Source organism: Acanthaster planci, linkage group LG05, assembly GCF_054643075.1.
Source record: "Acanthaster planci isolate LZ-2023a linkage group LG05, COTS_SCS, whole genome shotgun sequence".
NCBI classification, from domain to species: Eukaryota; Metazoa; Echinodermata; class Asteroidea; order Valvatida; family Acanthasteridae; genus Acanthaster; species Acanthaster planci.
The window spans coordinates 9,370,865-9,392,246 of NC_141781.1; the positions used below are offsets into that span (position 1 = coordinate 9,370,865).

A 21,382-nucleotide genomic window follows, 5' to 3' on the forward strand; every position below is an offset into this window, starting at 1 on the left:
AACTATATAGGGAAACTGACTAGGTGCGTACAAATGATTATAAAGATGAACCAAGAATTCGACTGGAGCAGGATTTGAACCTGCGACCTCCGACATACTGTACCGGTACTCTAACAACTGAGCTCTCCAGCCCTACATTGGTGGCTCTTCCCATTTGTCAGTATCTCTGTTCAGGGGGGCTTGTCAGAAACCACGTAACCTGAAACACCTTATAGCCAGAGATCACGCCCCAATTACACAATACAACCTGGGACGGGGTGAACAGGGGTTACTTGGGGAGGATTTGGCTTTATTAAACTCAAATTATTAAACAAACTATATAGGGTAACTGGCTAGGTACATACAAATGATTATAAAGATGAACAAAGTAACTGACTGAAGGGGGAAGACCTGTTTGAAAGAAGAGATAATGCTGCAAAACACAGACAGGTATCTAGACTTTAACAAGCTCTCTCTCCTACCTTTTCTCCTAAGCTTTTCTTACTGGGCGCCACTGATGTTGGCCAGCCAGCCCGTCTTCAGAGAGCCAAACTTGGAGTAGAGGGAAGAGGGGGCGGTGCGAGACTTGTGTAGCACGGGAGGTGGGGAAGACGGGTCCTGAGGTAGAGCCACTGGGGATGCCGGCTATGAGCAAGATAACAGATAAGGGATGAGTTACGCCCATGTCCAAAGTCAAGAGAAAAAACTGTACACTACTCGTCAAGGGGAATGGGTGCAAATAGGTATTTCACCGGGGGGTGTCTGGACGAGTTTGGGACACACTATACTTTCATCTCCAGAACTGCACTGACAAAAAAGCCATGTCCAAACCAAATGGAGGAATCCAGGACTTTTTACTAATGTTTCTGCAGCAACAAAGGACCCGTAGTGAACCGGCCTTCAAGCTTGGATCTCAGACCACGCAGTTTGAGAAACTAAAAAATGGCCAAATTTCCGCTTCCGAGTTTGTGTATGAACATGAACAATCAAGCCAGCCTTGATAAGGAACCATGGGTTGATTAGCAATACTTTTGCGCAGTCTACTTACCTGGGGTAGGGGTCTAGGAAGAGACCTCTGCAGCGACTGTGACGAGGTCGTGCTGAGAGGCAACAAGGTAAAACGTCCCTGGCTGCTGGCCAGGGGTAGCACATTATGCTGCTCCTGGTACCCTGATGGCACGGCGCGATGGGAGGAGTACATGTGCTTGTCTGGGCTGGCTAAGGCACCCAACAGCATCTGTAGGCAGGATGAACCCCAACAATCTCACACACTACCCAAAAAAATGAGGACTTGGCCTACTTTAGCCAGTTTTTAAAGACGGTTTTCTTGTAAGTTGGTTCTATAAAAAGTTGCCATCAGGTTTAAGCTGCGTTTAAAAACTGTGTTTATGCATACTTCATGCAGTCACATGTCTGATCTAGGACTCTCTAACTTCTTGAAGTGAGAGACATAACCTAGGATGTCCCCGGTTGCTGGGCAATAGTATGACGGTCACGGAATAACTTGGATATCCTGTAAGACTAGGAAGGTATGTAACATAACCTGCAACATATTCCAGTTGCTGGGCTGTAAAGTGAGAGACATAACCTAGGATGTCCCCAGTTGCTGGGCAACAGTATGACGGTCATGGAATAACTTGGATATCCTGTAAGACTAGGAAGGTATGTAACATAACCTGCAACATATTCCAGTTGCTGGGCTCTAAAGTGAGAGACATAACCTAGGATGTCCCCAGTTGCCAGGCAACGAAGATGTGTGACATAACCTGAAATATCTACGATGGAAAACTAGGAAGGTGTGTGATATAGCCTGGGATATCCCCCACTGCTAGGGCATGACGGTTTGAGATTATGAAGAGGTGAGCTACAGCCTGAGATGTTTCCAAAGAGCAGGGTGGATCAGTGAGCTACAATCACGATCGCTGGAGCCGGCCCATCCGACATACCGTGCATCTCTGTGTATGCCTACTGAGGTTGGTCTGTAGATGAGGCAGGAAGACGTCCAGGTCAAAAGGATCGATGGTGTTCTCCAGCCGGTCAACAAGCTTCTGGACATTATCTTTGTGAGTGGAATTCTTCTGCCGAAATAATAAGAGTTCTTTTATTTCTCTCAAATCTTTTTACAATTATCAGAAAAGAAACAGACTGATTTAGAAATAAAGGGCTGGGGTCAGGAGGGTCATAGTTTGTCAAACCTTTTTTTACATCATCCTAGCAAGTATATTGAAATGCGAGCAATGGACCGATTCATTATTGCCAAAAAAAGCCAGATCATCAACGAACAAACCACCTGATGTCACACCAGCTGATAACCAATCAATCGGATAAATATCTCTCTTTTGTAAATCCAATTCAATGTTGCACATGTGGAACTCTGGCAGCAACATCGTGCCAGCACATGCGAATGGGGTACGAGCCAATTGGGGATTTCAAAGGGGCACAGCAACTTGAGAACGAAGCTGCAGAGGTCATGCAAGCTTGAACATGTTCAGTCCATGTGAACAGGTGTATGGCAACTGTTGGATGATTGGAATCATTTTCGGGTCAAAAAGAGGGCCCAGTGTATTCTTGAGGACAAGTTTCATCCGGCACACCATCATTTCCACCTCATGCCATCAAAAACTGCTATTGTTCAATTAAGTCCTGTTCCAATCACAAATTATTACGTTTTTATCCCACAGCGGTTCACATTCTTAACGACAGCTTTTGGGAATGTATTAAAGCCCAAATGCTGGTTTTTTGGTTCACAATTTATACTGCTTACCAGTTATGTCACACCTGGGCCCTTTTCATCGTCTGTTTTAGATATTAATCTATGTTGTATACCTTTCTGAATTGTTGAACATTTCAATGTACATATTTTGTGCGTAACTTTGTCACTGTGATATTTTAATGGATTTTTAATAATTTTAGACACGCAAAAAACGAAACATTTCACAAGGTGACAAAAAACAAAATAATGATAATGACCTGTGATGCCGTTCTTGTGTGCAAGCACTGTTACAACACCGAACTAGCTTACTATTTGTAGCTGTTCTATCAACCATTATCAGGGAACCGGGGAAAAGACGGGGGAAGCATGGGATTGCAAGTCGTGATCTCACCTTGGCATCCTCCCCACGACCAGACATGATGGCAGCCACAAAGCGGACGTCAAAGAGCAGTTGCAAGGCCTGTGACTGGGACAGGGCCAGGCGATCCGCCTGGCTGCGGTGCTCATCAAGGTGCTTCTTGTACAGGGCAAGGATGCCGCTGCTGGTCTCCTGGATCAGTCCAGAGAGGATGGAGCTGTGGGGAGAAGGGGCAGGAGACAAGAATGGACGGACAGGGTAAGGATGGGCAGAAAGGGGGTAAGGATGGACGGACAGGGATAAGGATGGGCAGAAAGGGGGTAAGGGTGGGCAGAAAGGGGGGCAAGGATGGACGGACAGGGATAAGGATGGGCAGAAAGGGGGTAAGGATGGGCAGAAAGGGGGTAAGGATGGACGGACAGGGATAAGGATGGGCAGAAAGGGGGTAAGGATGGACGGACAGGGATAAGGATGGGCAGAAAGGGGGTAAGGGTGGGCAGAAAGGGGGTAAGGATGGACGGACAGGGTAAGGATGGGCAGAAAGGGGGTAAGGATGGACGGACAGGGATAAGGATGGGCAGAAAGGGGGTAAGGGTGGGCAGAAAGGGGGTAAGGATGGGCAGAAAGGGGGTAAGGATGGGCAGAAAGGGGGCAAGGGTGGACGGACAGGGATAAGGATGGGCAGAAAGGGGGTAAGGGTGGGCAGAAAGGGGGCAAGGATGGACGGACAGGGATAAGGATGGGCAGAAAAGGGGTAAGGATGGGCAGAAAGGGGGTAAGGATGGGCAGAAAGGGGGTAAGGATGGGCAGAAAGGGGGCAAGGATGGACGGACAGGGATAAGGATGGGCAGAAAGGGGGTAAGGATGGGCAGAAAGGGGGCAAGGATGGACGGACAGGGATAAGGATGGGCAGAAAGGGGGTAAGGATGGGCAGAAAGGGGGTAAGGATGGGCAGAAAGGGGGTAAGGATGGGCAGAAAGGGGGCAAGGATGGACGGACAGGGATAAGGATAGGCAGAAAGGGGGTAACGGTGGGCAGAAAGGGGGTAAGGATGGGCAGAAAGGGGGCACGGGTGGACAGAAGGCGGCAAGGATGGGTAAAGCGAAGACATGGATAGCCAGACATGGAGCAAGAATGGCCAAAAAAGGGGAAAGATGGATAGTAGGCTGGATTAGCTACAAAATTCTAGAGTTTGAAGGCTGATCGAGGTGTATGAACTGGTTTGTGGAAATTTGTGAAGCTATTTTTGAACCACAATTTCATTCCTGCTTTAGGCCTTAGATGTCACTATCACAAACTTTGACAACTGATAACTTTAGAAAATGCTCCATGCCTCAAACTAAAATCTATGATTAATTTCTCTTGACTAGCTTGTGCTCATATACATAATAAATAGTCACTGAGTTGAATAAACAATTCATGTGAAAGAAGCCTCGGTTTAACTTTTTTCATCTGGTTCCAAGAGCAAACGTGTGAAGTCTACACAAGGACATGAGGTGAAGCTGGGGAACACAGAGACACTCAGCTCTTACCGAGACAGCGCATGACCACCAACTCTGTTGATTTCTTCACACAGTGAGTAGAGCACGGTTTGGACATACCACGACGCCTGGTGTAGAAAAACCAGCAAGAATCTCATGTCTAATGACTGGACCTGATTAAGATGCTTCTGGTCAACGTCCCTGTCATGTCCAGGCATGTCGACTGGGCCTGGGACAAAGCTCAAACATCAGTGAATTACAGATACTAGCACTGAGAATTACATCCTGTATCAGCAACCTCTGACATTTTTTTGGGGGGGGGAATGAATTAGGTATCAGTGACAGATGACAATATTATCTGTCACTGACACTGTCATTGTCCATATTGATGTTGTCATTGCCACTTTCAGCTTGATTAAAAGTTCGAAGAAAAGCTGACCAAGCATCACTTGGACACAGACAGTGAGTCATGTCACTGTCAATGCCACACAGTTTAAATGGAGCAAAACCTACCTGCACTGGTAATTGGACCTTAGATGTCACCTTCTTGCCCTCTTCTGACTCTTCTTGTATCTCAATTGTGTCCCAGTGCTGGAAAACACGTATCAAAGGTATTTGATTCAAATTATTGGCATCATCGCAGTGCTTCACAAGATACACTTGGTTTTGATATCTTGATATTTTTGAGAGATCAAAGAAACTTATAATTTTCCCTAAAATATTCCTTAACGAGCATGCATAGCCTACGTAGTCAATTCCAGCATTGCACGTTGCCATCAACTGAACAGGATACCACCAGCGGCGGAACTTGCAGGGCCGGGGGAGGGGCCATTGTCCCCCCCCCCACTTTTAAAACCATTCCGCCGCTGTTGTTATATTCTCTAAAAAATGCTACTTTATTACTCATGAAGAGACAGAAGCAGTTGTGGTAAAATGCCTTGCCTAAGGTCAAAGATAACATGAATGCTTATCCTGAAGACTAAGTCCAAAATATGAAACTGTTCAGTCCGTGTATACGTACTCCCTCACTGGTGAAAAATGGAGAGGCTGGGGTGACACTTGCGCAGCGCAAAGGCACACTACAGAATTCCGAAATTACCAGAGGAAGCTATGTGCCGGACTCACACCACAACCGCAAGCATGTGTCCCTTGTACCCCGTAAGGGAGATCACTGCTTAGTAGAAGCCTACTCTCCCTTGTCTTCATTTGCACAGCTCAAGGCCTGAGGTTACACTCCCTTCCCTCACTAATAGCACCCATCCATCCATTCAAGCATTCTTTCTGACATTTGGAGCCAAAGTTTATTAGCAGTGTAACGTACCGTGGCAGCCTTCAAGGCTGCTTCGCTACTGGGATCAGTCAGGTACTTGCCGAAATCCGCCAAGACCCTGGATGCTGTGAAATCACTCCAGACCCTGCAAAACAAGAGGGGGGGGCTGATCAGATGCAGATCAACTTTTGGTGCTCATCTATAGAGGTTTTTCACATGATGTCACTTGACGGGCAAAAGCAGCTCAGGAAATGTTCCAAGTCCGCGGTAGCGCGTGTACATTTGAATATATGACTTTTAATTGGCAATTTCATGTACTCCAAGTTGCTGAGAGACTTCGAAGGTGTGCACGTTTCTGCGCACATCTGTGTAAATGGAACGGTGACCGTCAAAAGTCACGTGACTGAAAATCCTCTACAGGCACTTCATAACTGCTTCATGTGCATTGCTTCCAGGCCTTTTTCCATATCCCTTAATTTGAGGGAATTTTATGCTTTCTTAAGGCAACTGTTTTTGCGAATGTGACAGTGGATGCCACGATGTAATTACAGAGTGGTAAACCTGACATCTGGACCAAGTTTGAGGGTCTCCAGGTAAATGCGCACGGGCACGAGTTGTCTAGTCACTGGTAGGTAATACCTGTAAGCGTCTTTGCTCTGCTGGAGTAAGAGCCCCTTCAGATTATCCCACTCGGTCTCCTCTTCAGTCTGTAGGCAAACAAAAGGAATACGTGGCTCTTTGCTTGGGCGCAAATTGAGGAAAAGGAGGAGAGAAAGTAAATACAAAGAGCAATCGGTGACAGCAGATCTTGATGCTAAACGCAATAAGTTACAAACACATGGGAATTCAAAACAAATCGAGATAGAGAACTTCAGCATCAATATGCTGGATTTGCATAGGCTGTCGGTCTAGTGCACCAAGATTAGGATATTTCTTCTGTATTTCTCTACAGATATCAGAGGGCAATCGGAACACAAGAACATGGTACTTGCCTACCAATGTCGACTGAAACAAGATTACCTGAATGTTTTCAACATGAACTGACTCTATCTTAACTTGCCTCAGGTTTACTGGCAGAACGTTTCCCCATCAGTTTACTCCTCAGCCAACTGTGGGTAAAACATGTATAGAGAGTAAAAGTAAGGTCTCACTAGGGTGGCACCTCACTAGTTTGTCGGCAACAAATAGTGGAGACAACACAGTGTGATTTGTTTGAATAGTGTGCGGTAAGTGACTTGAGAACGAATCGTGATTTGAGAAGGAATTGCTCATTCCAAGACTAATCTCTGATTTATGAGAATGAAACGGGATTTGGCAGGATGAATCATTATTTTAGAGTGAAATATGTGGTTTGGATACAGTATAGTGACCTGTGGTTTGTGAGGGTGGCCTCTGATGGGGAGAATGAGTTATTTGTGAAGGTATCCTTTCATTTGGGTCGCATCCAGTGGGACCTATGACTTGAGGGAAACAGTTGAGATTTGTGACTAGCACCTTCAATATGGAGGAATACGTCTAGATCCCAGACTACCTGATTCAGTACTGAGTAATGTATAGGGCTCATAAAGTATTGCATGGCTAAACTTCCGTACCTCTGTGGTTCAGGCTTGGATGGCTTGGTCTCGGGCTCAGCTATGTTGGCAGTCTTCTGCAGGTTGGGGCAAAGCTCTACGAGGGCCGAGCAGAGACGACCCAGGAGCAGGGCCCTGGACGGGTACGAGAAACAAATGATTGGCGGTAGTTTAGGCTTCTTAAAGTCGGCTTCCATGGAGTATTTTACAGACAATAACTTTATAACCTGTTTGACAGCTGGGAAGTAAATTAAAAGCAGAAAACAGCCTCACCTATCCACAACCCTAGAGCTCTGCTCTGTCTGTCCAAGATGAACACAGGTGTCCAGCTGAGATTTAGTCTCCTCCAACTGCTTGCCGACGATGCCTAACAATCTTCAATCAAGGAAATACGAGAGGAAAAACTATGGAATTCTACGTCATGCAAATGGCTTTAAAGTGACTCAGTGTTCCCAAACATAACCTTTAACCGATGGAAGATCTGTCTGAAGGTTTCCCTGAGGCAGAGCCCCACATGTTGAGGCACACTCACCTCTGCAGACACGTTGTGCAGGAGATCTGGAGGAAGCTATGGAGTGTGACTGTGTCTGCGAATCTGTCAAACGGCTCAGCTTTTTTGGTCCCTTTGTCGGCGGAGGACAGTCTCGGTTGAGGGGCGGGGCTCTCTGTATAGTAAGCCATGTCCTCCAAGAGGGCTTTGAGCTGACTGTCCAGCGAAGTGCAGATTCTGGGGACACAATGAGTTGTGCAGTGGGTGAAAAAGGGTAGCAAATGGGTACATAGGGGTAGCAAATGGGTACATAGGAGTAGCAAATGGGTACATAGGGGTAGCAAATGGGTACATAGGAGTAGCAAATAGGTACATTGGGTAGCAAATAGGTACATAGAGGTAGCAAATAGGTACATAGGAGTAGCAAATAGGTACATAGGAGTAGCAAATGGGTACATAGGGGTAGCAAATAGGTATATAGGAGTAGTAAATGGGTACATAGGGGTAGCAAATAGGTAACATGGGAAAACAATATGAATAAATGGGTACACCACTGTGTGCAAAGTGACACTATGACATCAACCTTAATATGAACTAATGTGTATCAACTTAACAACAAATGCATTTATAAAAATTAATGGGTACAAAACCGGTGAAATGCCTTTGAGTACATAGAGCTTTCATGTCAAAACATCTGCCTGAACCATGTAACATAGGATACAGAATCCACACAATCTTTGAAAACAATAGGTGACAACAGCAAAGGGTCATATTTCTGACAAACTCCATTTAAAATTGACAGTGATGTTATTGATCTCATTCGTAAGAGCTGTGGTTCATTTTCCTGAATTTACAATCTGTCTCCACAGATGTATTTAATCCTAATCCTCCCTGAAGTGCTGTAGTGAAGTCCGTCACAAGTTCCCGCCAAGTCCAGCACAAGTCCAGCACAAGTCCGTCACAAGTCATTCAGTCATAAATCAAGTCATGATGTATTCAAATGAACTGTCACAATAGCATTCCTTTGTCATTGCTCAACCTGTTACTCATGTCCAGTCTTGTGAGAGGACTTGTGATGGATCTGACCAACAGCACTGCCTCCTGCTTCCTTCAAATTCGCAGGAGGTTCTGGGCAATTCTGAAGAAAAGTGGAACCCAGCCACTGTCAATCCGCATGGCGCTTGATGCCTCAGAAAAGTTTTAGTTCAAAGCAAGCACCAAAGGTTTCCTCCACAGTGGTTGGTTGTAGAGGATTCAGGACAACTCCTTGCAAAGATGACCGGGGGGGGGGGTTAATCTATAGGGAGGTTTGGTTTAAATCTAGAGGTCATACTCTGTGTACTCTAAACCTTCAGAAATAGAACTGTTGTCTAATTCCTTACAGGTAAACTTTTTTATTGACAAACTTTGCTAAGCTTATTGCATGGGATACCAAAGTTTGCAGCGAGTTTATACTTGTCTGGAAAGAATGATTTGATCAAAGTGCACATTCGTCCCACTTCAGCTAAAGTGGAGATATTTCTCCTTATACATGTTTTTCTTAATTGTATTCATTATTTTGAGTTTCAATAGCTGTGTAATAATTTTAACACTTGTGAATTATGTTTTTGGTTTTATTTGATGGCCAGCCAGTTTTGCCAGCCATTGACAGGCAAGACCTAGAGCTGCCAATGGGTCTCTTAGGCGTACTGCTTACCCCTGCGTCCTAGGGGTGAAAGCCCTGGCCTTCATGTACAGCCCACCGGGTTCCCCAGCCTGCTTGACCAGCGTCCCTCCGCCACCCTTCCAGGCCGCCGGGATAGGGGTGTCGTTGGGCGCCTCGGCCCACACGTAGGCGGCTATGTCCTGCTCGGCTGTCGGTGAGCCCAGGTCGCTAAGGGCCTGCTGGGTGTGCCTCTGGGTGCCAGTGGAAGTCAGGTCCAGGGCATCCTGGATGATGGCCTGCAGGATGAAATGGGTCGGTAAGTGGGGGAAATTGAGAGAAAAAAAAAGGAAGGATGAAGTGCGGTAAAATCGCCCCCAGCTAACAGACATCTGTCCTGATGATGCCAGTTTGTTTACACGTATGCTTTCCTACGGTGCTCAGAGGACTGTAGGCCCCCCACTGGTTCCATAGAAAAGTGCATACGTAAACAAAGTGTGACATCATCAGTACACAGGCCTACGGGGCTCTCGAATGTTGGAACTCCACAAAGCTTTTCAACAACATTGCTTCTTCCAATAGGGAACACCTGCTTTTCATTCTAAGAACACTACATGTTCCCAAGTGACAAAGCGGTCTATGCGCATGCACTCTAACTCGGGAGCGTCATATTCTTAATTGGAATACACTGAACTCCCATTAGAAACATACAGAGTCCTGTAAGGCGCTTCTTATCAGGAACAGTGATACTCCGACTTTTTTACTGTATCCCAGTCAGTAGCTAGCCATGCGAGTATGGAATGCGAATACAGCCGTTTCCTAAGGGGAATCTATGATGCTCCATGAAGGAGCCTCCCAATGAACAGTAATATTCCAACCCTTGAGATATCCCAAGCATTAGGCACTGCCATCAGAATTAACCGCTGCATCAAGGACTCACATTTTTACACAGAAGTGTTCCGGGTGAGTATGGTAATATTATAATTCAATAAATAGTCTTGGAGAAGTGTGAATCTATGCTCTTTTTTTTTTCAAGATGCCCTGACCAAATGCAAGGGGGATGGGCTTACTAAGCAAAGTACAAAAAAGTGCAGAACATGGAGCCCTCACAGCCGTACCGTCGATTGCCAAAAAATTTCTTCCAAACCTTTGTTAGTGTGTGCCATGCTGAGGCACACGTATTACACACACACAGTTGCCAATTGGAGATGCAGAAAGAGTCGTTTAAACATGAGGCGAACTTTTGACATCCCAAACTACAAAGTCTCCAACTTGGCTCTCAAGCATCGGCTACAAAATTAGGAATTATTTCAATCGATGCAAGTTGAGCACCAGGAAGATATTATTTTCCTATTGGGTGTTAATTACAGTATACGTCAGTGAAGGGTAAAAAGCCTGATAATTGTTCACAAATGTATTTACTGGAGACAATCGCATACCAGAGACTTCCCGAGAGGAAATTGCATACCTGTACCCTGGTGAGGAACAGAGGCCTGATGAACTCTCCCCATAGTGACAGTTGCCTGTCTAGCACACACTGACAGACGGTGGACCAGCTGACCTCACCATTATCCTAGGATTAAAACAGGGAGTGTTAGCATTGCTCATGTTAGATCTGCCGTCGTCCTGTTGTACAATTATGTCACATCGTCACGTGGGGTAGGTAACACGGCAGAGCTTTAATTAAAGTTGCCACGAGTCACAACCGCTCAATAAAAAGCCAGTCGCAAGCCATCAAGTTAAATCATAATTTGTTTCATGATTTATGTTCAAGAAGCCGTATCTTCTTTGAGTGATCCCTGTTCACCACTTCCCAGGTTGTATCATGCTATTAGGGTGTGATCCCTGGCTACATGGTGTTTCAGGTTTAATGGCTTCTGGCTAGTGCCCCCCTAAACAAAGATATTGACAATGGAAAGAGCCACCAACATAGGGCTGGATAGCTCAGTCGGTAGAGCACCGGAACAGTATTCCGGAGGCCTCAGGTTCAAATCCCAATCCAGTCAATATCTCTGCTCATCTTTATAAATCATAACCTGTGTGAAAAGGAATTCCTTGCCCACTGTTCGTTCCACTACTCCAACAAATGAAGCTTTGACTTGCCATTAATGACATAATGACTCAGGGACATCATTAACGAGATAATGACTCAGGGACACTGTACCCAAACAAGTCAACTGAAATGACCACATCACGAACGCAGCTGGTTATTTGGACATATTTCATGAAAGACTCTTAACCCATTTTTATTGAGCATATTTTAACAAGCATGAGCTGAAGTTGCTTTGGTGGGCGAGTAGCAGCAGAAGGGACAGTTCTTGACATATACAGACTTTGCGACAGGCCTTGCCCACCTCCGCCAGCAAGTCCCAGACGGCATCCCGTATGGCGGCGAGGGCCTTCATGGAGGTCACATGACCCAGCAGTTTGCCCACTCCGCTGTGCACGTCCAGTATGCACGTCTCCACCCACTGCTCCAGGCTCTGCTGCAGGTAGCTGGGGGCGATGGCGGTGCTCGGAGTACGAGGTGAGGGGCGGAAACCTGCGGGAACCAATCAGAGAGCGGTCAGGACATATGGCTCAATGAATATTAATTATTAGGGAACGACCAAATCTGAAGAGGAAGAAAAGCAATCTTTGAAAAGTGCAACTTTAACATCCTTTCTTTCTGCCGATAAATATTAGACTTTTTCTTACCTACAAGCAGCTGAAACTGGTAGGACCAAAAGCATGACCAGAAACTGAACAGAGACCAAGATTTTGGAGGCAACAGTTCAGAAATGGGACTCACCAATGACAGAGCTTGGAAGATGTTTTGTGAATGAAGCAGACACCATCTCACTCTGAAGAATGCCACTTTTCTTTTCTGTTGAAATTCGAGAATCATACTCATCAGCTCATCAGCATTTACTTCCTCTAACTTTTGCTAGGTTTGCTCAAAAGTGCCTGTGTTTCCGACACTTTCATTCAATTGGGTCCCCCCAAACAGTTGCTGCACAAAGAGAAAATAGAGCTTCCATGTAATCCCTCTGAAAATGTTGAGTCTAGAACCACACCTTCTATTGGCAATGTGCTGGGTTTTTCTGATGAGAGTGGCCATGTTACACTTACTGGACGCATGCTGTTCACTGGTAACTTCTTGAAGCGTCTTCAGCAACAGGTTGGAATGATCTGGACAGTAAACATTCGGGCATAATAACCTATATTATATGCAACAATTTACGTGGAAAGACTAAAATGTTTACATCTTTTGTCACTTGTGCAAATGCTGTTGTAAAATCAGATGCAGCTGTGAATAGACAGTGAAAAATCTTCAAATACCCCTCAATGTATTATTTTTCTTGAACTTTACATTTCATTGAAGGTTATTATTTTCACAACATATAAAGTATGATCACTTAAGAAGTAATGTGAAACTCAAAAATCTCACTCCAAACAGAAGGCCCTTCTCTAAATCCCACCTTCGACCATTCATAATGATGCAGCAGAAAATTCAATTCCAATATTAAAAAAGAATGTTCACTCCTCGGTAAGATTCAACCCATTTCTTTCATATTAAACCCTTACGTACGCCTGTCTAATTTTTCAAGGCTGTCTTCATGAACAAAGCACTACACAGTGCAATGTCACAGCACCCTATGCAGTCACTCAGCCTCGACAAACCCCAAGTCACGGTGGCTTTTCAGTTCCTGTTTCCCCGATACTGGAATTCTCTATCACAAGAACATTCACAACCTCATCACAACATCAGTTCCCTTGACATTTTGAAGGGTAAACTGAAAAACTATAAGTCCCTTTCATGAAAGCTATAATCTGTCTTGTGGAGTTTTCCTTGGTAAGGCACTGTATCTTTATCACTGCACGTTATAAATGCAGGATTAAAGACAGGTCTCATTCATATCTGAACAGAAGTTGCCAATTTGCATATGGGTCAAATTTCACGGTGCTGTTAAGCACACATACTTGCTAAGCACAGAGAAACAACTACCCAGCAGAAAGTGGTTACCAGCCAAAATACTAGAGGGAGTATATTGTCTGTGACTGGTTCTCTGGCGATATTTGCTAAGCTGGTAAAATGTTTTGGCTGTGTTTTCTATGAAAGTTGAGCACGGACATCATGCATAGGTGCAAAGGGTTGACAACAGCAATCTCTCTCTCACTCATGTATTTTGGAGAGGGGGGTTGTGTCACAAAAAGATGTGATTTCTTACCTTCCTCTTTCTTGTCTTCTTGATGGTAGAACACAGCATAGATCTGCTTCACGGTAACACAGATCAGTTCCGTCACACTGCAGATCTGGCCTCTAACGCCCATGCCTGTCATGTGGTGAAGAAGAGGCAGAATGTTGTCCCCTGATTATTATTCAAATGCAATCAACGTTTTGGGAATGTTTTTGGAACTACTCATTAATATGCAGAACTGCGCACATGAAGAGAAATGTTAAAATCCATGTGGTAACCTCTGATGAAACGGCATCTATAATTTAAATCAAATTCACATAGAAATTATGCCGACTTACCTTGTTGACTTGAATGAAAGCAGTGTTGTACTGCAGCCTGGGGAAAATAAAAGGCATATTTATGAAAGAGTCATTTGGAGTCAACTACTGTACAGTTGTCTAGTGTTCAACTTTAAAGCGGCTATTATAGCAACAAATATTTACTGTCTTCCAATTTTCACATCATTTCACATGAGTGATCCCTCAAAGCCATTTTCAAGAAATCAGTAGCATCAACCTCCTCACAACTAAATTAATACGTTAACATTACAGTGATCAATTCTAATCCAGTGGGTGTTCATTAATGTACATCTGCGGTTTTGGATATTAATTGCACAGGTGTTTTTACAATCTTTCCTGCGAAAGGCTCTGACAACTCACCTTTCTTGCCAGTAGGAATTCGGTGAACACCTGGCGCGGTGAGCTCTCCTCAAGCAGCATGATGGAGCAAAGAGCTTCAGCTGTTGCCTAGTAAATAGCAGAAATATTGACCAGGCGATTGAGGGAAAATATAACCGGTGAGTAGAAAAAAACAATTGAAACTGAGGGACTTGAATCTTTGGAATGGAGATGTACATTTTCTCTCACCTGATCGGAGACACTGCCATTCTTCAGTAATTTCCGACAGCTCTGTGAACCAGGAACAAAACAGGTGACAATTTGGTAAGTCACACAAAGAAAAGGATTAAAACTCTTTGATATCAGCTTGGAACATTCAAAGGATATTTACAAGGAACAGATTATCACTGGAGGCTTCTGCTAGGGCAATCCATGCATGGATGGTTCCCTCATAAGGCCAATATTTGACATCCATCAAAGGCTATCATTTTCAAGATGTATTTTTGCGTTGGGGAGATGTTAATTATATATAACAGGTTTTGCCCTTACCCAACATATATTAATAAGCACTGTATGCTCAGTGCTTGTCCAAGAGCTTGCAAAAAAAAATACATCTTGAAAATAGTTCGTGGTACCCGCTGCTTCATTTGACTCGGACCGGCCAGCCGACCCCGGCAAGCTCGGTGGTCAAGACATCTGCACTAGTAAGCAGGAGGTCGTGGGTTCGAGTCCCAACCGAGTAAGCTTGTGAGGTTTTTTCACAAGCTCTCAGACAAGCACTGAGCATACAGTGCTTATTAATATATGTTGGGTAAGGGCAAAACCTGTTATATATAAATAAAGGCTATCATCTTTTGGTGGGGAAAGCAAGAGGACAGTTGCTGTGAAATCTGCACTTAAACCATGTTCCTGACCTCAAAGACAAATAATGCCTAATCATCAATCACAGTAAATAAACCCAAGTGAATGTGGAAGTTGAGAGAGGGTAGGAAAGCGGTATTGAGCCTATGCTTAGTCTGCAGGAGTGCTTTATTGTAGGAACAAGTCTAAACGCTGTGGTCTCCTGAAACATGACTGTGTAGACTTTTAAGTGTCCATACCAGTTTGGTCTGGTTCCAAAACATGTCAAAAGCACAATGCGTTAGCCTTGATAGTGTCTGCGGTGAACAATGCACATGCACTGGTTCTTCTAGCTGTGGGGATTTACATGTGTTGAAACGTAAATATTGTGGGGACCAAAAACATTAGGGGGGGAAAATCCGTCCCCACAACTCAGCTTCAACTTTCCTAGCAAAAGAATTTGTGCTCTTACTGGGGTCACAGCCTAAATGCTACCATCTCTTTAACAACTGCCAACACTTCAAGTTGCACTGTTCCATGATATCTGGTGCTGGGTTCGGCACGTACAGAAAATCTTCCATTCACCCACCTGCAGTATACCGGCCTTGAAGTGGCTGATGGCGGCCCACTGCCTGGACAGCACGGGGAACCACGCCAGGAGCTGAGCGGACTGCTGGGTGTTGCTGTCCAGCTGCAGGCTGCTCACAATGTGACAAGCCAGCAGGTAGAGCTCCGTGGCTATCAGGTGCTCACTGCTCTCAATGGCACTCCAGATCTTCAAGACGAAGACAGAGGTCCAAAAATTGGAAACAATATGGGAAACATTTTCCCAGGATCCCATCCTTACAATTTCCCTACTGCGTCCACTTAGCTGCATACTCTAAGTGTGTTGATTTGGGAAAAGCTTGTAATATGCGAGTTCACGTAAGTCGAGAATGCCATTCCTCATCAGAAATGCACTGCATTCCCTACCAGAGCAAAGTGAATAAATCAAGAACATCATGCCTCATGAGATTCTCAGGCCTTGTCCAGAAACAACTTCCAGAGATACGGCTATGCCCACTGTCGGTGCGACCCTGCGTTATTTCTGACGGGCACAGACTGAGACCCAGCTCTAGCTCTGGACAAAAGATTCAGATACACCGTCAGTCACTCAGCTACTTCTGAAGTGGTGCTCACCTTTTCTGGCATGTCCATAAGGAGCTTGGTCTGGGAAGCGATGGCATAGAAGTCGTTCTGGGAAGACCTTGAAGAAAACAAAGTCCCAGTTTAGACTAGCTCAAGGAGACAGCGATTAATATCAACAAGTGAAAAGTGATTTCTGGATGCAGCCATTCCTCCTGAGATGCTCAAGCATGCAGGGTTTCCATCGTAATGCAAGGTCATTCCATGAGGTTGGGGCACAATTTGTGACGGTGTCGATTGTTACATGGGTTCCGTAAAAATAAACAGCTATTTCCCTGCATGTGGATTCCAAATTGACATTATTATACATCTTGCAAGGCTGAATACAGAGGTGTGTGTTATTTTTAGAGTAAATGACCTACTCTACAGGTCATGACAGGCGGTAAAAGTTACCGATGTAACAAGGACACCATCACAAATTGTGCCCCAACCTCATGGAATGACCCTGCAACAACATTCACTCAGGCATAAGGTCAGTCAGTCAACCACAAGGTGCAAATTCCAAGTTTCTTATTAGACTTTCCATTTGCAAAGAGACTCAGCTTTGATAGAACATTTTTATAAACTTGGTGGTTAGCTACTTGAGGAAAAATCAAATGCTTGACTGAGGTCAAATCTTTCACAACTTAGGTATTTGTCCATTTCCACTGTTTCAGTCCAAACCGAAATGACGAGACTGCAAAGTACTTACAGCGAGGAAGATTAATCTGTAATTTCTTTCGATTCAAAGCCCACCATGAACACAGTACCAGAGTTTGACACGATACCACCAACCACACTGTCTTTCTTGATGCAGAGGTGAATAGAATGTCTCTTGCCAACTATCGAGGACTACACTGCAAATGTCGCCCGTCTGGCCAGAGTGGCAACTGACAGTCGGAACCCTGCTTCTCCCCATGCAGGAGTAAATGGGATAGCTGCTGATCACTGGCGCATTGAACAGAAAAGATCTGATGCCAACACGCACACATGGCCTACCTGTCTGTTTTAGTCCCTCTAGGAGAGGCTAGCACTCCTTTCACCATATGGGTCTTCTGCAGCTTGGTACAGTAGCCCTGCATGCCCTGTACAGCTGTCACTATCTGCAAGAGCATGGTGGCGACAGTCACATTCAGTCTTTGATATAAACAGTGCCATAGCCCTACACACTAATTGGCTACAAAGTGAGGACAGATCCAATTCGCTAACCAGGTATGAGTGCCAGGAATCTTTCTGAACCCTCCCAAATTCTGTACAGGAAACCGTGAGCATGATGTGTCTACATTAACACTGAAGAAGCATCAGGTTAAACAACAGTGGCTGGATTTCCGCTGTTCCTTCCTCAATCTTGGAAAACCCTCTCAAACCTCACAGTGGATTTTGAAGGATCTCAGGAGGATAGAGTTAAGAAAGACTCTCTGTACATTGTGGTGAAGGAAGAACAGAGGGAAGATACACTATTGGACATGCCATCACAGCGAGCACTACGGGTCGGTTACATTACACTGGAAGTGATACTCTGGGACCTGTGATATATATTTTGTTGAGTTATTCAAAGTCAATCAACGAAATCAAGAAGGCACTGTCTACAATTTTCACGCTTCTTTCAAACAGCGTACCGTTCGCCATGATGAAATTTCAACAGGCTAATTTATTCGGCACTGTTCAAAAGTTTCAGCTTTTGCTGCGATTGGGAGAGGAAACGGGACTAATGGATTGCAGGAAAAACAATGTCCTTGGTGGTTTACAGCTGATGTGTCCTCTACTGACCAAATAAAAGCGGCCGAAAAAGTGTACGTTTAACAAACCTTTTCTGTGCAGGCTTTCATATCTGAGATGGTGTCGGCAGCATCAATAAGGTCACGGTAGCGTTCCCTAAAAAAATGACCAACAAGGGGTTTTCTTCCATAAAATGCTCAAAATCCATACAGCGGTGATTCCTTCACACATACACAATAGCTACTATGTTGCACTAGAGCAATCTTCAGTAGTTACTGGATTCCTGATCTTCCCAACATAAAAACTCTGTTCAGTGCCTCCCGAGAGCTTGTAAGATACATGTGCATATTTTGCGGCACAATAAGGGATGCAGACGCTTATCAGTGTACGACTTGGTGAGGAGCTGTGAATATGCAGTGTCCAGAAGGAAAATGGGTTAATATCTACTGCCTTTAATTCTTGGGATCTTGGTATGCCCCTGCATATGTAGCTCAAGACACAGAAATGGAGGGTGATAATGTGGTGTTTAGAGGAATACCCATCATTAACCCTAACGCCCAAGGCCCTAGGGAGCAACCCAACAAAATCCAACAGGTGCATATACTTGTCTATGTACTTGTGCAAGCAGGTCACTGTACCAAGCCTGGTCAACTCCAACAGAATGCCTCTGTTGGAGTTTGAGTGATATGGTACGGATGGGTCTACGCAGTAAAGGATGACTTGCATTGCAGCAGTACCGAACCTGACAAAATCAAGCATAGTCCAACACTTGGTAAAGCAAGCCAGACACTGCACACACACGTGACTCCCGTGTGACTCAACTCACACAAAATCCAACACCATCACTCTGGGCCTTTGATACCAAGTCCAACAAAATTCAACAAGAAGTTCATCGGGTATGGTACCCAAACCTGGCCAAACCTGCTGTTGGGAGTTTGACGGATACTGGGTAGTTAGGATTAATACCTGCTCCCTTTGACACTTACCCCACCATTTGCCTCAAGTCCTCCTTCTTCTTCTCAATCTCCGCCCTTCACAGGTATGAGAAAAAAATTGCCAACAATTAAGTGCTACACACATATACATATTGTACATACAAAAACTACCAATACCTGACTCTACAAAAATGCTATCATGAATTATATGATTCATAGAGATACTTTTTTGGGGGTGGGGTAATTTTACAGTCCTGCAGATTGCTTCATTCAAACACAATCCACAGAGACGTACTTTGGATTTGAAAGAAATTGTTAAATCAAGATTGACAAGCAAGTTCTGAAGTTGAGTAATCTTAAGGACACAAAGTGAATAAACAACTGTAGACCAGATACTCAGTTCTCTCTGACCTAAAAAAAAACCACTTAAAATTACATTTGTTTTTACAAATGAAATACACATATTTACAAGAAATTTAAGAACACTGCACTTCCTCTGTGTGACTCGAGCTCCGTAAAGTGGGTTTGAACTTGCAAATGTCAAATGACAAAGCAAATAGAATCTTTTTCTCATAAGTGCTATGATCGGTTCCTTGCCTTGTTTCTCGCTCTATTTTGCGTATCTCTTCAATGGTGTATGTTTCAAACAGCTGTCCAGTGTCCATGTCCATAGCACTAGGTCCTTCTGCAAAACCACATATAAATGCACCCTTAATTTAACTATTCAGCAAAAGTTTTCACAAAGGGTAAGTTAAATAAGGATTCAAATCTACAAATCGCCGTTTTTAACATTTGGACATGTTCAGGCGAGAGTAGAGTCCAAGCACCTTCCATAGGCTTTCCATCCAGTTAATTCATTTAAATCATAATCCTCAATCATAATCCTCCAAATTCACCTCCAAAACCATCCTTAACCCTAACCCCCAGCCTTTTTACTAGGAACCATCCTCAATCATGTCAATCCTCAAAACATCTTCCGATTTATGACATGAAAATTTGCATTCAGCCTCAATCCTCCAAAATCCTCCAATACTTTGTATTGTGCATAAATAAGAGGTGCCCACTGCCTCAATCCTCTACATCTCGGTGCATATTTTAAATGGAGTTTTGCAAAATTTCCTGTCCACGCTGCAGGCCATGCATATTTTGAATTCGTGACACAAGGGCTTTCATGGCACTTGTGAACGATATTTGAGCTGTCTTTGCCAGGTAAAAATGTGAAAAAAAAGTTTTTGAAAGTTTTGCATCGTAGGAGGACTTTTACGTGGACGTTAGTCATAATGAATGTAGACGACATCTGACCTGCACCTGGTCTAGGGCGTAATTAACTAACGTTGGGCCCCAAATAGCCTAGCCCCACTAGTGTGGCACGGACTCTCACTCCCAATCCATCCTTAGCCACACATCCGTATGCGCAATTTCGTGTCAGCGTACTGAACATTTTCGGCGCACCCATTTATCATCGTGGGCGCAATTTCTTTTGCACACGAACATGATCCTTGACCCCCTCATCGTCTCGACGGCTGTTCCATGTCAAGACATCTAAACTGCTGCCAAAGTTTTGGAAGAGCCCGGCCCATTGGTACATGTAGTATCTTATCGCTCAGTCCGTGTATTACATATGTCTTAGCATGGAAGAGCTGTCGAGACGATGAGAGGTCAAGCGACGTATTGTTCAACGATCTTATTTTAAAGATGGCGACTGAGAGAGCGAGCCCATTAGATTGAATGGATAAAGGCAAAAAGACTGGAAAATACCTGAATAACGGGAGTGAAATCATTTAATAAATGGTTTGTAGAAAGCGGAAAGGTCAAGAATCATGTTCGTGTGCAAAAGAAATTGCGCCCACGATGATAAGTGGGTGCGCCGAAAATGTTCAATACATTACGTTCAATACATGCTAAGGATCGATCGGGAGTGAGAGTCCGTGCCACTAGTGGGGCTAGGCCCGAAACAACTTAACAAGTGGGCCTGTGTAGCCAAGTCTCCTGAGTCCTTTTGACATGTTTGAGGCGAGTATTAGCAAGCAAGCACTAAAAAGAGCATTGTAATCACGAAAAGAAATTCAAAATAAATTATGCACTGATATGATTTTGAGCACTTCTGCCTGTTGCAATGAGTCTTTTTTCCGGTGTTTCGACACGTTTTCACTTACTTTTGGTCGTTTGCGGATCGGCCATGTTGGCGAAATGTTGCATCGTGGGATTTGTTGTTGTCTTTTTCATGAATTTGACTAAAATGTGTCCATTATTATTATTTTTAACAAGCTATGATAACTTTATTAACAATATTATAAAAAATTCTTTTTAAACTGCATTTTTTATGTCAAATATTTGGTTATGTAGTATATTTTACATAGCTTTAAGAACAATATTGAACGTT

At 44.2% G+C, this 21,382-nt stretch overlaps 1 protein-coding gene across 3 annotated transcripts in view; it reads right to left on the reverse strand.

Annotated features, from left to right (window-relative positions):
* Window positions 1-21,217, reverse strand: part of cog1 (component of oligomeric golgi complex 1) — a 38,556-nt gene extending 17,339 nt beyond the window's left edge. For 2 of the 3 annotated variants that reach the window (XM_022249523.2, XM_087137109.1), the window contains exons 1-28: window positions 21,156-21,217; window positions 19,597-19,684; window positions 19,051-19,095; window positions 18,154-18,220; window positions 17,345-17,448; window positions 16,361-16,427; window positions 15,771-15,956; window positions 14,591-14,632; window positions 14,384-14,470; window positions 14,024-14,060; window positions 13,716-13,820; window positions 12,616-12,675; window positions 12,296-12,370; window positions 11,859-12,046; window positions 10,973-11,077; window positions 9,559-9,803; window positions 7,905-8,099; window positions 7,646-7,747; window positions 7,394-7,507; window positions 6,862-6,910; window positions 6,441-6,508; window positions 5,853-5,946; window positions 5,045-5,122; window positions 4,583-4,659; window positions 3,084-3,267; window positions 1,926-2,057; window positions 1,028-1,216; window positions 462-624 (exon numbers count right to left, since the gene is read on the reverse strand). In XM_022249523.2, coding sequence (XP_022105215.2) covers window positions 481-624; window positions 1,028-1,216; window positions 1,926-2,057; window positions 3,084-3,267; window positions 4,583-4,659; window positions 5,045-5,122; window positions 5,853-5,946; window positions 6,441-6,508; window positions 6,862-6,910; window positions 7,394-7,507; window positions 7,646-7,747; window positions 7,905-8,099; window positions 9,559-9,803; window positions 10,973-11,077; window positions 11,859-12,046; window positions 12,296-12,370; window positions 12,616-12,675; window positions 13,716-13,820; window positions 14,024-14,060; window positions 14,384-14,470; window positions 14,591-14,632; window positions 15,771-15,956; window positions 16,361-16,427; window positions 17,345-17,448; window positions 18,154-18,220; window positions 19,051-19,095; window positions 19,597-19,684; window positions 21,156-21,198 — 2,970 coding nt within the window. In that variant the 5' untranslated portion in view covers window positions 21,199-21,217 and the 3' untranslated portion in view covers window positions 462-480. Of the gene's footprint in view, window positions 1-461; window positions 625-1,027; window positions 1,217-1,925; window positions 2,058-3,083; window positions 3,268-4,582; window positions 4,660-5,044; window positions 5,123-5,852; window positions 5,947-6,440; window positions 6,509-6,861; window positions 6,911-7,393; window positions 7,508-7,645; window positions 7,748-7,904; window positions 8,100-9,558; window positions 9,804-10,972; window positions 11,078-11,858; window positions 12,047-12,295; window positions 12,371-12,615; window positions 12,676-13,715; window positions 13,821-14,023; window positions 14,061-14,383; window positions 14,471-14,590; window positions 14,633-15,770; window positions 15,957-16,360; window positions 16,428-17,344; window positions 17,449-18,153; window positions 18,221-19,050; window positions 19,096-19,596; window positions 19,685-20,301; window positions 20,402-21,155 lie in introns of those variants that run through there. The other variant, XM_087137110.1, reaches the window with a different exon arrangement.
* Between the last annotated feature and the right edge of the window lie 165 nt (window positions 21,218-21,382).